The sequence below is a fragment of the Diuraphis noxia genome, unplaced genomic scaffold (genome assembly GCF_037042655.1).
Source record: "Diuraphis noxia isolate RWA-SAM2 unplaced genomic scaffold, SU_Dnox_SAM2 contig0001, whole genome shotgun sequence".
Classification (NCBI taxonomy): Eukaryota; Metazoa; Arthropoda; class Insecta; order Hemiptera; family Aphididae; genus Diuraphis; species Diuraphis noxia.
Genome location: NW_028301711.1, coordinates 28515415 through 28534272, shown reverse-complemented (window position 1 = coordinate 28534272; position 18858 = coordinate 28515415). Strand labels below are relative to the sequence as shown.

The 18858-nt window shown below is 30.5% G+C and overlaps 2 protein-coding genes and 1 pseudogene across 2 annotated transcripts in view; 1 reads left to right on the top strand and 2 right to left on the bottom strand.

The window, feature by feature from the left end:
• Positions 1-18858, top strand: part of Nrx-1 (Neurexin 1) — a 265980-nt gene that overhangs the window by 76170 nt on the left and 170952 nt on the right. The window lies entirely within an intron of this gene.
• Positions 357-958, bottom strand: LOC149060519 (uncharacterized; annotated as a pseudogene).
• LOC149060518 (uncharacterized) lies at positions 1562-3244 on the bottom strand. Its single transcript, XM_089220571.1, has one exon. It carries the CDS (start codon positions 3233-3235, stop codon positions 1562-1564), a length of 1674 nt encoding a protein of 557 aa, XP_089076697.1. The 5' UTR covers positions 3236-3244.

Below are 18858 nucleotides of genomic sequence, written 5' to 3'. Positions count from 1 at the left end.
ATACAATTTTTAAAATACAAAATAAATAATTTTATTTTAATATAATATCATTATTCCAATATTCCAATTATTATCATTATTCCAATATTTCAATTATTTTAAAAATAAAAAATAATAATCAAGCTTTATAAATATAATTAATAATACATGATTACATGGTTAAACATATGATTTGATAATTATTAAAAAAAAGCTATACCTAATAATATTTCAAATAGAAATTTGAATAATATACAATTGAAAATTATTTTAAAGAAATATGATGTGCGATTCCCTTTGAATACTCAATGCAATTTCTTATATTATATTCGCTTACCATTTTATGTAATCGACGATTTAGGTCAGTACATTTTTTTTTATGTTTTAGTAGGACTCCCTCCAGCAGTTAGTTGAGCTATAAAAAACATCGTGGCCTGTTTTAACCCTTATCAAGCAATTAATAAATGTCCAAATTGTTGGGCCACACACTTCCATTTCAATATTTAATCTCCTATTTGCTGCCTCAGCGTGGTTATTCGTCTTATTTTCAGAATTTAAGACCCTATCATATAGATTCCAAATTTCTGGAGGGGAACGCGCATTTATTCTTCCCCGACCATTACGGTTAATTCGACCTATATAATTATCTAAATTATCTTCGAACCATTTTAATAAGTTATTTAATTCCTCATCAAGATTTTGAGCCAGGAAATCGACTGAAAAATAAAGGTCTTCTAATCTTATAAAAGCTAATGTAATTATCATTTTAACTGATATAGAAAAATCAGCGTCATTATTGTATCAAGTTGTGAGATTTAATACACCAACCTGTTTTTTAAAATTTTTCAACAAATTAAATAAACACCCATATTATATTTTAACATCAGAAAATGCTTTTTTTTATTGATTTTATGGCCGCTTGTTCAAAATCACATGAAATTGATTTAGATTTTATAGCCGGTCTTAAATTGTTTAACATTAAAAACATATGATCGTATGTTTCTGATTGTTTACCAGGGAGTAAAATATAAACCATAGACAGTATACCATGTAAATATTCAGCTAATATTACATAAACTTGACTGAATAATGGAGGTGCAACTTTAAATGTACCATCCATGTACCTACCAAATGTTCGAATTTTCCAAAATATCTAGGCTCTTAGATCAAGCAAAAATTAATATTATATTAGGTCCACGACCACTACTTATATAACTTTGTAAAAATATTGAAAGATCCTTATCATAAAATTAGAAGCCGTATGACGAACACACAATGTTATTATAATACATAAACAGCGTAAACAACACAATTTGCCGTTCTTAAATTATTTATAATGAATATAATTCAATGTCGATACACGCGTCGTATATGATAATATTACCATAATACATTTGGATATTATGTGATCGATTCGGCAGGATGTCTCAATTTTGACATTTGCATTTGAGGTGATCATCTGTACTCTCTGAAACCAGCCGAGTCCCGACGACCATGACGCGAATCGTTTAATATGTTTATATTATAGCTGCGAATTTTGATGATATATAATATTATGTATGTAGACTTGGCTGCACGCAATCTAACGGGTGTTCCGGTCAAATGTGTCACGCCTGCCGTGGTTCTTGCGGACCAGCGGGCCGCAATCTGGGGCCGCGGACCTGGCCCTTGACGGACGTTCGTGCGGTGTAGACGCGCCGCTCAAGGCAAACGAATCGTCGAGGCCAAACGGCCGGGACTGGCGGTCGGACGACGACCACCGTTGGTGCCTCGATGAGTCAGCCGACATGTTCCGTGAACCGCGGTAATCATTGTACGTGGGACTCATGATGCCCATCGGTTGAGAGCCAATCGAGCTGCGGTTGTCCATCATTTGGCGCCATTGCTCGGGCGTCGTGTTTCCGGCCGACTCATCGATGCGCACGTACGGCTGCCCGGGCACGGCCATCGACCGTGGCGCCACAGTATCGAAGTTGAGTTGGTTTTCGAGGAATGCGTTAATTCCACCGTCGGTGTCTCGCATTCTGCTGCCCGAAGACGACCGGTCACGTAGCGCGTGTGATCGCACCGGTGACAGCCCCTGGAACCCATCGAGCCGGATAGTTCCGGTCACCATGAACGAACCTGTCGCGTTTCCCACCCCGGCACCGCCATTGGGCTGTGGCTGCGCGTTGCATGAGCTTCGCCGGCTATATTGGGCTGCGGCATATGGCCTTGACACGTCATAAGTACCACGCCGGATGTCCTGAGCAGCATTGCTATCGCGTGCTTCCGGTGGCACGGTGAAAGTACTCCGCCGGCAATTTTGATTAACAGACGACAGCGGCTGCACGTCGTAAGTACCACGCCGGTTGTCTTGAGCAGCACTGTTATCGCGCGCTTCCGATGGCACAGTGAAAGTGCTTCGCCGGGAATTTTGATTGTCAGACGGAAGTGGCTTCACGTCATAAGTACCACGCCGGTTGTCCTGAGCAGCACTGGTATCGCGGGCTTCTGGTTGCACGGTGAAAGTGCTCTGCCGGGAATTTTGATTGTCAAACGGAAGTGGCTGCACGTCATAAGTACCACGCCGGTTGTCCTGAGCAGCACTGGTATCGCGGGCTTCCGGTTGCACGGTGAAAGTGCTCCGCCGGGAATTTTGATTGTTAGCCGACTGCGGCGGCTGCACGTCGTAAGTGCCACGCCGGTCAGTTGGCATGGCCGCGGAAGGGCGCAGCCGTGGTTGTTGTACGTTGTAAGTACCGCGTCGATCGTTGTTGTGTGGTTCACGCGTCAGCGCCTGACCTGGTCGGATGGGCACGGGCAACCTGGAACCGGCGTATAGGTCCACCGGCCGGTCCTGTCTCCTAGCCGGTTCAGATCTGGATGGACCGGGAACTGGTATCCTGGAGGATGTCGGCTGGTTGGATTGTGCGAGGCTTGGGTCCCGAAACACTAACCGCAGGGGGGGTAATCGGGCGCCATCTTGATCCCCCCAAATCGGTTGACGTCTGCTGTTCGCAGGCCGACCGTTCTGCTGCTGTGAATTTCTGTTACATTCATTGTTCCGTCCGGCGTTATAGTTATCGTTTCCGGCGCTGCAACGCATTTGATGGTTATACTGCCTGTGTGAAAACTGTTGCCTGAAGTCATCGTTATTTCTTACGGTAGCATTTTTTGACGGTTTTGTTCCACCAACGATGATTGGTACGATTTCAGTACATATGTCTTCCGTCATGTTGATGGCTCGTGCATAAAATTCCGGCGGATTTTTCATTTTGCCGATCGTAATTTATTTTTCAGGTGTATAAGTAGGTATATTGTGGTTTCTTCAAATTTAGTTAGTTTGTAGTAATCTTAGTGATGAGTGTACATTATGTTATTGCAATTTGGAAGTGAAGTGTTTGATTTATTGTAGGGAAACCATTCCGTGATTCAATATTAATTATGTTTTTAGCCAACATTTAACATCAAAACGGTAATATAGTTTTCAATATTTAATTATTCTTTAACATAGAGTTTGCTGTAATTTTTTTTATCTTTGTATCTTTGTAAATCCAGACAAGATATATACATAATGTAGCAGAGATCACATGTGCATCAGTTAAATAAAAAAATCTAAAAAAATAGAATCATTATGAAGTAAAATATACCTACTCGGCGAACTTTAGACGTCCATCATTAATGTTAGTGTCCATAAATATTTAATTAAATAAGAAGGTATTAATTAATTAATTTTCACGTCAAACCTCCACAATTCACTATAAACTTTGTATCAAAATCATAATATAGAAGGTAAATACTACAAAGATATTGGTTTTATTTATTATTTTATGAACATTTAAACTATTTAAACTCATAGAGTCATCGATTATACTTGGAATTATTAGAGTACATCTTACTCGTAATTTCCAATTAGATGAAACTTAATGCTCGTTTTCCAAGGATCACGATCAGAGGTTGGCTCGTAATTTTAAGATGGACATTAGTCACCTATTTGTTTTTTATTCTCTGTTTTTTCATGTTATGACACCTTTAATACCGTAATTTGGAATTTGTGGTAGTTACACATAATTTATTTAGTGTTTTAATATGAATGTTATACTAAAATAATACCTGGATAAAATAGTCACGCAATGTCGTGATCACTCTAAGTCCACCGTAAAAAAATACTATACAAAATGGTACAACCCTTGAAAATCCAAAAATCTAAATTTAAATAAATGTATATAATTGAACCATAAAATAGTTTATTTTGTGAAATTAAGGCGTGGAAAGTCTAAGTAGTTTTACGTCTTTGTCTCATACTATTCATTATATTTTCATAATAATAATAATTTTGTTATACGCCTGTGTTTCCAAAAAGTTGATGAAAATCTAAATATACTTTAAAACGTTATTCATTGTATCTATGTGTAGACTGCAAAATGTGTTTTTTTAATGAGCTGCCGTTGAATGATTTACTGATATTATAATATTATCATAACACTAGTTATAAGAAGGCGCTTTATATAGGCAATTTACCCTCAAAATTAATTAATTTTATAAATTACTTAAGTTTTTTTTTTTAAAGCTTTAATATTTGTAGTTACACAGTAAATTATTATATGATATTATTGTTATCTACGATAACTATTCCATTTATATTTAGAGCGCAGATCAGTATTGTTTTTATGAATGTGTTTTTTTTTGTGTTTGATGATACTTTAGAGTAACAAAATAAAAGGTTTAATATTCAAGATTTGTTTCTTGTAACACATTTATTATATTGATTAGTTGGTACAAAAATAGTAAATTCCACTAATTTTCTAAATAACTAAAAAAATATCTCTTAATAGCTTATGTTGGGGATAAAACAGAGTTATAAATGTATCAATATTCAATAATATGTTCATATAAATTGTTTGTATGATAAAAAAAATGAGTGAATGATAAAAGCTTAACAATTTAAACAAAGTATTCTGTTCACGCAGAAGAAGATATAATTACTATAAATGTGTAGCATACATTAAAACAATTTTAAAATTGTCTATGTTTAATGTTTATTTAGAAGAACTTTAAGTTTTCTATGTTTCTATATTATAATATTATCATAGTTAAATTATTTTCAGTTTTTATATCTATAGCCTATAAGTATTTATGACATATACCTATTCAATTACAATATTTCGTCGATAAGATTTGTCCCTTTATCGCATAGTATACGTATTACACTGACGAAAAATCTACACTGAGATATGTGAACAAAATAATAAATTAAATATGATATCATATAATATTTGCACCTCGTCAACAGTAGCTTCTGGAGTACTTATAATACTTATAACAGTGTGGTTATGATTGTACGCGTTATAATAATGTGATGAAAATAATGTTAAAATTACATAATATACCGCAACCATGACTGCGGTATAAACTGTTGTATTGTAGAACATTTTTCTAATTATATATATATACATCAATGCGTAATATATACCTAATGTGATATATACTCGTAGAACCTACGTAATATGATTACTTCCATCACTTTCGTGATAACCTACAAAGGTCCGAAAACGCTTCGTCGTGATTATTTGAATACAAATGTTCGACGAGCGACCGATGTATCATGGACTGATGATTTCTGAACCCTTATAATAATTGTATACACGCTATAATAATATTATAATATTTACCTTTGGTTGAAAACATGTGTCTCTTAATAAAACTACCTATGCATGTTTAGAGATAAAAATAAATCGTAAAAAAACGGAATACAGTATAGGTATCGCCTGAAGTCAGTATGTACTTATTGTACTTGGTTAGAAAATTTATAATCGTAGTGATAATTAATTTTGTATTAAACAGATAATATATTATTATTTAGTTTGTATATTATAATAATTATTAATTTATTATTATCATCATTATAAAAGTGTTTGTTGATTAATTTCTGAATGATTTTCTGAATATTATCATGAATCGAAGATGATAAATCTTTATTACAAAACATTGTAATAACATTTAAAATTACTGTCCGGTAATATTTTTTTCTTACCTTAAATAATACATATAAAAAAAAAAAAAAAACAGAGATATTTACGACATTTAGTAATAATACGTTTCGTTTTCCAACACCAGCATTAAAACGAGCAATATAGTATACAACCACCTACTTAGACACATACATACATTATGATAAGTGTGAGAAAACTGTCGTACACACATTTCACAAAGTATTTTTGAATATTACTTACAGCTATATTATAATGATATAGGTAGCAAATATATTATCCTCTTTATTACGTGACGACGAAAGAAGTGTTACATCGTACATAATATTTTATTCATATTGTGTGTAGGTAGTCTTACAAATCTATTATTTCACAGCATTTTTATTTTTAATCGTCATGATGATATAAAAACTACAAATCTTTATATAATAATGCATCTCATTCTTTGAATAACTATGTTGCATAAAACGAAATATCCATATATTCAGGTTATTTGATGGCCAAAAACATTTACAACTAGCAATATTTAACTATATCTATCATCTTATAATATTACTATAATAGTCTAAATTGCAATTTTTTTTATTTCCGTATCGTATGTATCGTATTGAAAACTAAATTAGTGATTATTATTGCAATTGGAATAACTAGTCCATGTACGTCTTATATTTGAATATATTTTTTTACAAATCGTTAAATTCATATTATTTATTTGTTGGCATAAAGTTACTTTTTTACCGCTGCTAATGTAATATAATTATATATACTCGTATCTCCGTAAACCCGGTTAAACCTAATTGGTGAAAAGTACATAATAGTTTTCCAAAATATATAGAAGATTTATGAAACTTATTTATGTGAAAAAATGGTTCTTTTTTATATTTAATTGCCTCTATTCAAGGATTATGAGATTGTGATTTTGCGCAATAGATTTATTTTGGACATCACGGGCTACCAAACGGTCAGACAGATTTGACATCACTTGACTTTTTTCTTTAGGATCATTTAAAACATCAAAGCTTTAAATATATAAAAAAAAAAAAAACCCCATTAATACAATAAAAACATTGTATACTAAAATAAGTTATACGCAAAGTATACCTTAAGTCGTCAATATTGGTCATTTTTTAATATATCCTAAACAGCAATAAACGTATTCATACTTCATATAAAAATAAATTAAACCGAGGATACTGTGGGCTTTGAATTCGTATTGCTTGCTGACATAAGCCTAAAAAGTGGGTAGCCTCTTTTATTTTAAAACAATCTTATAGTTTAAAAATTAATTAAAACTATTAGTTTACTTTAATGTTTAGTCAATTTTGAATTGTTCACAAAAATAAAAATATATTTCTTTTTCTCTAAATGAATTATTTGACATTAATAACACATTACTCAAATAAAAGGCGCAATGCATGTAATTCTATTGCCCTTTTTTTTAATTACACGAAAGTAACCAAAAATCAATATTATTACATTGTAAAAAACCTTTTAATATCTGTGCATCATTAACTTTCAGTGATTATTTTAGTATAAAAAAAAATTAAAAAATCTCGGTAATTGCATATAAATCATTTATTCGACGAGTTCAGGATTCTGATATTTGATGAATTGATTCTTAATACTCTTCCTAGCTTTATTTTAAAATAGTGTACCTATTTTGTGATTTATAGAATATTAATGATTGGCGATAGTAGGATTATGTATCAGTCAACTGATGGTACGATTATTATTATAAAATATTTATTGAGATCATAAGTATTAATTTATAAGCCATGGTCATTTTTTATATCCACACGTTGTTGACACCAAATAAACTGAAAAATACACGTCTTACATATTTATACAATTTTATTTAGGTATTTGTTAGATTTAGATTTATTATATTGTAATATAATACGATTCAATAGGGTAATTAGAATAAAATGATAATATTTTATTTTTGAGTGATTTTAAGATTGTGTGTGAGCGGTGTATTAACGAATTTACTGTGTGCCAACCACAGCACCTAGCAAATCAAATACATTTGAAAAAATAAAATAAAAATCTGCAAATATTTTGAAGCACTGATACTACAAACATAATTGCTATTTTAAATTAAAATACATATATGTATTTCTGACACTTTTCCTCTCCTTGTTTAAAATTGAATAAAATAGATAGTTTTTTTTAAATATTTAGATCATATTTCTTGAAATTAATATTTCAATCACAAACATCAAATTATGATTATTATTATATTTTGCTCAGTATATTGCGAATTACAAAATGACCACACTAATATTAAATTATTTAGTAAACGTGTATTGATTCAGTTGTTTGAATCTGACGATGTTGACATCGCATATTCGTACGCTCTGGCTTCTTTGCTATAGTATTTTTTTTCAGCCCACAAATCATCTTTCTTTACGGTCTCGTGCGTGTTAGTTTTTCGTGTTTGTGTTACGCGGGGATCTACCCGCAGTAGATTGCCATCTATGGATAGCAGCAATAGTGAGTAGAAAAAATAAATAATACTATTTCTCGTAGTTCAATCGATTTTTAGACGGTCCCTCCTTGCCTCCCATACATAATAATCCATCGCTGATACCATAAGATATATAAATTGTGTATTATATATTTTATTATTGCATTTGACAGTTAAACATTTGACACGCGAACTTTACTTTTTTTTTCATACTATCTTTACACATACCTACCACTAGCCGTAATTTTTAATAGGACTTTTATAGTAGCTACTTTCTATCCACTAACAACTGTGTGTCAGTTTTAATAATACACGTGTATAAAAGCACGCATATAATAGAATAACAATACTCCAACATATAGTGGCCATTATATTCATTGAGTTTTAAATCAAATCTAGTAAAATAATAATATCGACAACCCATAATTTTGTATTAGGTTAACTTACTATAAATATGTATTACTATCATAAAATTTGGTTGCACTCTTGCTTAAGTATTTTGGCTGATTTTTGATGTGGGCAGATCAACCGTCTTCGTTTCTTTGCAAACCTAGGGCGTCATAACAATACGACAAATATTTGCTTTTAATTAAACTTTCCATAATGCCATGTGTTTTGTTCGTTTCTAACACGTATATATACAGCAGGCATACTAGTATACATACGACGTACGTACATTGATTTATTATACAGCCATACTGTCACTTCATATCATAAGTTTTTCTCATACTCGTGCAAGTTTTGTACGGTTACTGGAATCGTTTAAAATTAACTTTGATATTTATTTTTTTCTCCAAAAATATTAGAAAACGTTTACTAAAAATTTATACAATATTTAAAGTCTTAAGTGGTACGATTGTGATATGAATAAAGTGATAGTAAAATAGGAAAATTTACGAAACTATTATTATATTATATAAACCACCAATGATGAAAATCAAGAATAATAATATTGCTTTATGCTAAAATACGAAATAATATAATATCGTATTATCCTGTAAACAATTTTAAATTTTCTTATGGTTAACTATCATGGTATTTTGGGGTTAATAATATTCTACCGGTTCCGTGATTGTTTTAGTTTTACATTTAATTTCACGATGTAATTTAACAAATCTTTTGGGACATCAGACTAAAGAATTTGTTTGAAAATATCTGCATGAATTTAACTCGATTCCTGAGTGTATTTACGTTTTTCATCTAAAGAAATGTAAAGAATATTGATATCAGTCGAAAAGAATATTTATTTTTTTTATATAAATTTATAGCCATTTTTGTCAGTGCTTAAAAACCATTGAAGATAATATACCTCAGCGACGAAGATCGACTGGGATTTTGGTGGCGGTAGAAAAATACTAAATGTTCGTACTAAATTTGATGCATAATATAGTGAAATTTGTCTTGACAGACACCTGTATATAACTATAGATAATATTATAATAATATCACGGCAAAAATATAGGCATTTTTATGATTAAGTATTAATAACATTTGTAATAGGAACGAATGTAGTAATTATTAAACAATTGTAAAATATAGTAATTGTAAAACATTTAGTATTACGTAAGAAATTAGTTATTGTAAATTAGTATAAAAAAAGTACAATCCCGAAAATGCAGTAAAAAACTTTTTGTATAGAAGGGATTGTCCTAGTTAATGTAGATATAAGGATGAATAATGATGATTAAAGGTAGTTGGGAATGGAACGTGTCTGTTGTCTGTATATGTTCAATTAATAAAAAATACTGATATTTATTAGAGTTTGTTGGTTTATTTAAAAGTATTTAACTTGTTTAAACTCTGCAAGTACAATGCTACGGTAAACTGACTTGTAACAGCATTTCAATGTGCCAGTCCTTAACGATCAATTTTGGTTGTCTTGCGGTTATCCGTTATATTATACAGGTTTAACTGTAAGTACGTAGATTTTATAAATTATGTATCAAAAAGGGCAGTATTTCTTTGTACAATTAGAGAATGCACCGATAATGATCATTCCCACATAAAACTGTGGGACGTGGGACGTGTAGAATGGTATTAAAAAAAAACATCTGATTTTCGTTTAGTAATGGAGTATAGATACTTTTTCCAAGTATCATACCATATCTGATATGTATATAATCTGATATTATGTTAAATGAATATTATATAACACAAATACCTTTTGTATACTAATTTATTTATATTTATTGATCAATATAATTACACAATAGCTTAATCATGAGTAAAATATCACTATGAAGTCAAGTTAAGTTGAGCAATAAGAGAAAGTTACATATACATGTTTTACATACACTATTAATTTGTTTTGTTGCTAACTTAAGTAGGAAGAAACAACTCTGTGTCTTTGATTTTAATCAAATGGTAAATTTGATTGGATATTTTTATGGTGGTTATAAAAATGACATAAATTAAAGTTATAAAGACTTGAACTTTAAAAACTATGATATAATTATTATATGTGTGGAATAGATTGTACGTTACAAATAGCTATTTTAAAGATTGATTATAAAATATGTTCTACACACAATGTGCTTGATTGTGATTTGGTATAGAAATATTGTTAGCGTATCCGAAGTGCAATTTTTTTAATGTTTAGGGTCATCTATAAATTTGCATCTACCTGGCAGAGGAATATCTCTCCCATCTCTATATAATGTCATATATATTTAAGATATACGGAAATGACTTAGTTTGTTATTTTGCGTATAAAAAGAAATATTGGTAGGTACCCCTTAAATGGTATGAACGGTGCATGCACATTATTCTTACTAAATATTTGTCTCATCATATCCAAAATACTACATTTCTTTATTTCTTTTGAGGTAATTTTGTGTATTGGGTAAGGTGGTACCTGCTCCAAATTTAATAGATACTCGTGAAATCGAGCCATGCTTAGGTTTTAGTTTACAAAGCATAGTTTTCTCTTTAATTAAGTTATAAAACAATCATTAATATTTCTATCCATAGGCTGGCGTAGTGTGTAGGAAATTTTTTCAGATTGGCAATTGGTTAGTGTATCGCTACCTGTTTTTGATAAACGAATTTAGTATGGAAATAATATACATTGTTTCGTTACTCATATAAATCGGCTTTGCAAATATTAGGAATTGTGCATAGTTAGTAAACGACATATAATATTTATATTATTTTTATTATTTTTTAGTTTCTTTAAAAGGTTTAACAATATATAATGATATAAAATAGAATAAATATATTCAATTAGCTAAATTTTTCGATATACTATAATAGGTAAGTATTTTTTTTCACAGACGTGAGATTTAAATTAAGCAGAAAAAATACAACTTAAGATGGTGGTTGGTAGATAATCAGCAATTTAAAGCGCAAATGGGTTGAAATATTGAATTTGAAACCAGTGATAAATTATAGCGTGCAAAATCCTATTATTATAACAGATGAGATCAGTCAAAATTACTCTTGATGACGTTTGCAAAATATTTTTCTGTTGATAACTTTCATTTATGTCAAGAAAAACCATAATAAAAAAAACCTATTCTTCGCATTAATTCTTACACAGGCTTGATTTTTAATATTTAACAATATTATATAAAATATCGTCACAAGATCTTCTTTGACAAGGAAAATGTTTGATATCAAAAAAAAAAAAAACTTATAAAATCCAATTAATACTTTTCACTTCATGTGGAAACAAAATATTGTATTGAATGATATTGATACTATTTGACATTAAATCAATCGACCGTAATAACTAACAATGTATAAATACTTCTAAATAACCCAATTATAGATAAGTATTACTTAATATTCCCAATATTATTATTATTCTAAGTGGCTACAGTCAATTTGATATTCACAAAATAGAAATAATAAATATGAGAAGAAATATATGATTTTTAATATACAATATATGTATACATATACAGAGTGTCCTGTGAGGATTGCGATATATCCCGAAATAATGGTGATATTGAAATTCTGGTTTTGTAATAAGACTCATAGGGATAAGAACTACAATTATTTCATATTTTAATGTTTTGGTAAAAAAGTTAAAAAAAAAAAATTAAAGATAGCAATTTTGTTGAGTTTATTTTTCTGAAAATATTGAGGTTTCAAAATTTTAATTTCATTAGTTTCCTGATTTTTAATATTTTTTTTAGTTTCGAGAAAAATTGCGTATTATTTAACACCGTCATGTTATCAAACATGTGACCCGCCGCGCCGCGGCGCCGCGCGCATTCCCATACGGCCGGCCGAATATTTTCCGTGTTCCTAATGGTTATAAATTTATAATCATATTTTATTTCTTCAAAACTAGAAAAAATATTAAAAATCAGGAAATTAATGAAAATAAAATTTTGAAACCTCAATATTTTTAGAAAAATAAACTCTACAAAATGGCCATCTTTAATTTTTTTGGAAATAATTAAATAAAAAAATATATTTCTTAAATTTTTTACAAAAACATTTAAATAAATTTAAAAATGAAGTAATTGTAGTTCATATCCCTATGAATCTTATTATAAAACTAGAATTTTGATATCTCCATTATTTGGTAAGATATCGCAATGGGTAAATCCTCGCGGGACACCCTGTATATGTGAGTATTATGAAACTGTTCTCGTGTTATCACAGACCATAAATACATTAAATTATCTAATTTTGGTTATTCACTTAACCGTTTTAAGTTTTGGTGGAAACTATTACAGTAGTTCTATAATGAACTACCAACAAAGTAGTGGTCATAAAATAAATTCACATTTGATTCATAAGTATGGGTAATACAAAATTAATTTAAGTACTTTAAGAATGATATATCATATGAAAATATGAAAATATTTTATATTCAACAAAATATGAAATATACCATCAATATCATATATATTATTATGTATATGTAGTCGGTGATTTTGTATGATCGTTTTATCTTTTAACTGTAGCGCACAGGAAAATGGGAAAATCCGTATAATGTACGGTGATATTACTACGATGGTAACGTGGTATTGTACGAAATTTAATAATATTGTAATCGTATCCGTTATACGACCTAAGTCACACATGTGCACGTCATGCACATAATATATACTAGATATTGCAGATTTATTAGTATCGGAAAAACTAATAACAATAAATGGAAGGAAATGAAAAACCTATTTGAAATGTTTTTATATATCGTCACTCACCACACGTCTTTCAAGAGAAAAATAGTACTGTATGAGTTTTGGTTTTAAACATCGTCATCGTTATAAAAACTCACTATTATAATATTACGCGTAAACTTAATAACAATAAATTATTATATACCTATACGCGTTGTGTGGGTCTCGGCCGTCGTTATTTTTGAGCGCACAATACGAAATAATCATAATGATAATAATAATAATATTAACAACAATGCAACAACAGCGGAATAATATATAATATTACGATTATTACTATTGCGAGCTCGTATAATGTATTAATGGCCACCTATATATATATACAATACAAATAATTCTCTAGTCCACCGCCCTCCAACCAATTGACCTACTCACCAGGCGTGGATTGCAGGACGTATGGGAGTTGTGTCCGTAAAATCCTTTTTTGCTGTTTTTATTTTTGTTTTAAACGTTATCATACCATCTAATACTACGTATAAAATATACTAACACATAGAAGTGCACGAATTCACACATGTGCGATTTATCATTCACTGCTAGATTCCACCTCTAATGCGGTGTTGGGGATGGGGACTAAAAAAATATCGCGATCGTGCCCTGCCAGCCAACACCCACCTCGAATGTACCTAAACAGCTGAATCAACTATATAATCGTTGTTATTAACAAAGTACAAATCAGATGATAAGTTTTATAGTTGTGTTAAAAAGGTTTTCACTAACGTCCAATGAGGAATAGTGTTTTAACAAATTATATAGGTCATGCACGTGTGGCGGTGGTTTTGCGATTCGTTTTTTGTAATGGATGCAAACGGACAATGTTTATCAAAATGTTATTCCTTTTTTGGTTGACTAAGCATCTTCAAATCAACTACGAAAGGAAATGAGACATTAAAAACATTTGTGTTAGAATTATAAACGATAAATAAACAGAAACAATATTTTACTAGAACTCTACGTAATTTTTACCATTATTAATAATACAAATACTAATTATACAATGATAAGGGATAAAAATTAACAGATTGTCATTTTTCTCTACAGAAAAATAAAAATAAATATAGCGTATTCAAGACCGTGTTTAAATTACACAAACCTCTATCGATTACGGGCTGTGGAATATGGAATATGCACAAAAAAACAGTGAGCAGTTTAATTAGCAAACATGCTGTAAGCCATCTGCAGCAGCTGAGGTACTACTGAAAATAGTGGCATAAAAATGCTGACAGGAGTTGAACATTAATTAAGATGAACATAAAAAGTTGAAAAAATAAAAACAAAATTGAGTATAACGGACATTAATAATTAAAAGTGGGAAAATAATTTCATCCTGTAATTCTAGTTCCGATGGTACAAAAATTCTCAAAATCAAAAGATTTATCATTCTGCATGTGTTGTTTCAAAGTCAAGAAATAAGTTGAATTTAAGACAATATAATTATATTGAATATTAAACATAAAATTACTGAAATATATCATACACTTACAATTACGCCAAGAGCAAAACAGAAGATCTACTAAACTACCGTATGTTGTAAAAACAATGTCTCGTTATGGTATTATTGCATTATTCGTGAATGTATGTCACATACGTAAGTTAAGACGCACGTCGTACGTCACCTAACCGTTAAAAAAGGTTGGGGTGAGAAAAGCTCTCAAAGGTTCTCTCTTTTATTTCTGTCTCTTTTTTGTATTTTTTTTTTTTTTTTTTTTTTTAATTTCGGGTAATCATCAATCTTAACGTTTTAACGTTTTGACGTAGCATGGGACGTGTGCGCCGCCAACCATCCGTCGAAGGGGTAAAACTTATTCGTTCAGAACGTGTTTTCACCGTTGTCGTTATATGGGTGGACGGGAGAAAAGGTGACATTTTGCCAACGACGGGACGTGTTTGAATCAATTATTGTTATTTGCGTTCATCTCGACCGGAATATTATTATTATTTCAGTTTGAATTTTCGGATACTGTACGTGACCACAGTTATTTCGTAGCTACGTGGCCATTAATATAAGCGCATACCGTTATGATTATATATAAATATAATACATTTGAACCGATAGATGAACAATGTTATTGTTATGTTATCGCAATGGCATTTGCCACGCTTATTTATAAATTCGTCCGTCATATAATGCTATATATTCTATGTCAAATAGATATACCTATAGAATTATGATTGCATGTAATGCATATTATATCGTATTTTGCCATTTTATAACATATTATTCTTTGACGTCAAAACTTACTTCAAGTAAGTATATTTTTGGTAGGCATATATGTATATATGTCTACATTTTATAAGTGATAAGTAATAACTGCAGATACTACAATAAATAAGTGCTTAAATTGTGAATCAGTTTATTAATTTATTTTTCAATAAAATAAAGTTCGATCCATCTGATTGTATGTACAAATGCCATAAAGCCTGATAAATATTTTTATAATTGAATGTATAATCATATATACTATGTACTATCTATAATCATAGTAGTAGTAGTATAGCGTTGTAGCTCATTTTTTAGCGAATTTACTAATTAATATAATGTCTTTCGATTTAAACCTATCTAAGTATTTACTTTTAATAAATTAGAATATTAAATAATTATATCGTAAAAAATAGTTAATAGTTATGGTTTTGAATTTATTAAACGTACCTAATTACGCTTATACCTATATTCGGTGTAAATGCCAAGACAAATATCTTTTATCCAGCAGTATCGTTATCTTCCACTCTAGCTTCATGAAAACTTATAATATTTTGGTGAAAAAACTTCAAAAAAAAAAAAAAAGACAATCGTTGGACGTGTCATCGAAACGATTATATTGTTATCTCATGACGTTTATATAGATATCGAGTGGTGAATAAATGTTATGAAATTATTTCGCTCTCTTTGAATATAATATTTATGTTTTTGTTTCTTCCAACTTTTATCATACTTATACCTATACATATTATCTGAAATATATATTTGAGTGTGTGCAAGTGTGTGCGTGCATGCCGAGAATTAGTGTATGATAAACCTATACACACTCAAGTATAATAATATATTCACAGAAATCGATGCCACAACTTCTATATACATATGTAGTATGCACTTTTACTTATATATATATATATATAGGCTGGTAAATGCCAAAGGAAATAATATATTACGGTATTTCGTGCGATGTAAGGTAGTTGGTATTGTTTTATAAACAATGTATTTATATGCGTTGGTTTTTTGCAATGATTGTTTTGTTTTTTTATTTTTTTGAAAAACACTTTTTCCATCCATATAAGTGAAGTTCAGAAAGTTTCTCGGAACCTACCCCTATAACTAACGCCGGATATCATGAAAATCTCGAAAACTGTCGAATATAATATCATTACACTCCGGATATAACTTTCACACACCACACGCGTGCGTGGGTACGTAGACAAAAACATAATGTGTCGATCATTTTATGGTGGACCTACAGTGCGCTCGATAACGTTTTTCTTCGACTACTTCGACGATGATTTATTATTTCTTTCGAACGCGACACAATAGTCACACCCACCCACGCCGCCGTCGGTACGCCCGAATTCAGCGTCAGCGTTTTTCTGTGTACCTACCGGTTCGCCGACTCACCATCGACCGCGCGCGCACCACCGTCAGCTGTTCAAGACGCCATAAGCGCACTCAATGGAACTCTATATTATACTTATCATTAATTTATATTTACTATTTATCGATGTGTAGTACAACTCATCTGCGTCCCGATATCACCTCGGAAACACGTTTCGTAACGTAAATTGTATCATTTTCTATGCTCGAAATCCTATATCCTTAGAGGCCAGCTAGCTAGGTCTGATCAGTCGTCATACAATAATTAGCGTGCCATATGATGTGTGCCACGGTGGTGTTTTGGTGAACAATAGTTATTCAGCTTCATCCCAGAAGCCGCGAGCCGCGGGTGGGTAGCTTTGATGTCAACGCGCCTTGATCATAATAATACTATCATGTATGATATTGGCACTAAACGCGTGGAAGTATGTGTGACCACTGCCACTTCGGATTGTCCGAAACAGTTCTGGTTCTGGACCGAAGGTGAACGAGAATAATTGACATGTGTCATATCTGCGATATAACATAATCAGAACAATAAATAATAATAGATACATAATGATAATGATACAGCAGTAGGTAGCAGTACAATATATTACATTGCAGTTATCGTGTACGCAACACATGTATATTCACATGGTATTTTTTGTGTTTCCGAAACGAAATACATGAAAATATCCCCAAGCTAATCAGGCCTACACGCTTTTTATTTTATAATTTATCAAAATATATCTTTGTGTTTTTTTTTTTTTTTTATGTTTATAATTTACTTTTGTCTTGTAAATTAAACAATATATATATTAGAAGCGAATATGGTCATATTCTTGTGGTATAGAGCCTACAAAGTTAACTAAGTCGATTAAAAAATACATGTTTTGCAATGAATCGATGCACTGTAAACAGTAAACATATTTATTTATACCAACAAGTATTTTCTTTATATATTTAAATGGTTACCTACCTAACTACCTAAAAGTAATTTTCAAGACATTTAAGCCTTAATTATACGTTTACATGTTTATTATTGTTATTTTACATATTATGGGTACGTATGAATTATAATTTGTAGTTGTTCACAACAAATATAGTGTACGGTACAAAAGTACAATTATGTGCTGGCGGATTACATAATATATTATACATAACATGCGTTTAATAATTTGTCTTTTAATCGTACTAATGACTGAAATTACTAAACAAGGTATTACATTACGTTAAATATCATACAATATCAATGCACTATATCTAACTTATATACCTATACATTATGATTCAATATCTATGTATAATCTTCTATACCAAACATTTTGCAATACAATAGACAATAGCATTATTTCGAAATTATGACTTCTCTGATCTGTCTTTTTACTCCGTTTATAAACAACAGTAAGCACAATATTTAAATAAATATCAATTGAATTCTTACTTTTTTTTTTTTTTTTTGGCACATCATTGTATTTTTTCTATATAATATTAATTATAAACACAAAATAAAAGATAAATCATTTAACTTTCATAATATCTCCTTATTATTAAACTTTAACTTATAATTATTGATTATTTTTTTATGCACAAAAAAATTAAACAAATAGACTTCATCTCTAAAAACTCTTTATAAATATCCACAGTGAATTTTTTCTTATAAAAGTTGTTTTTAGTATTTTTCTTGAGACATTAATGTATTTTAGTACAATTTATACGACTGTTATGTATGTATCC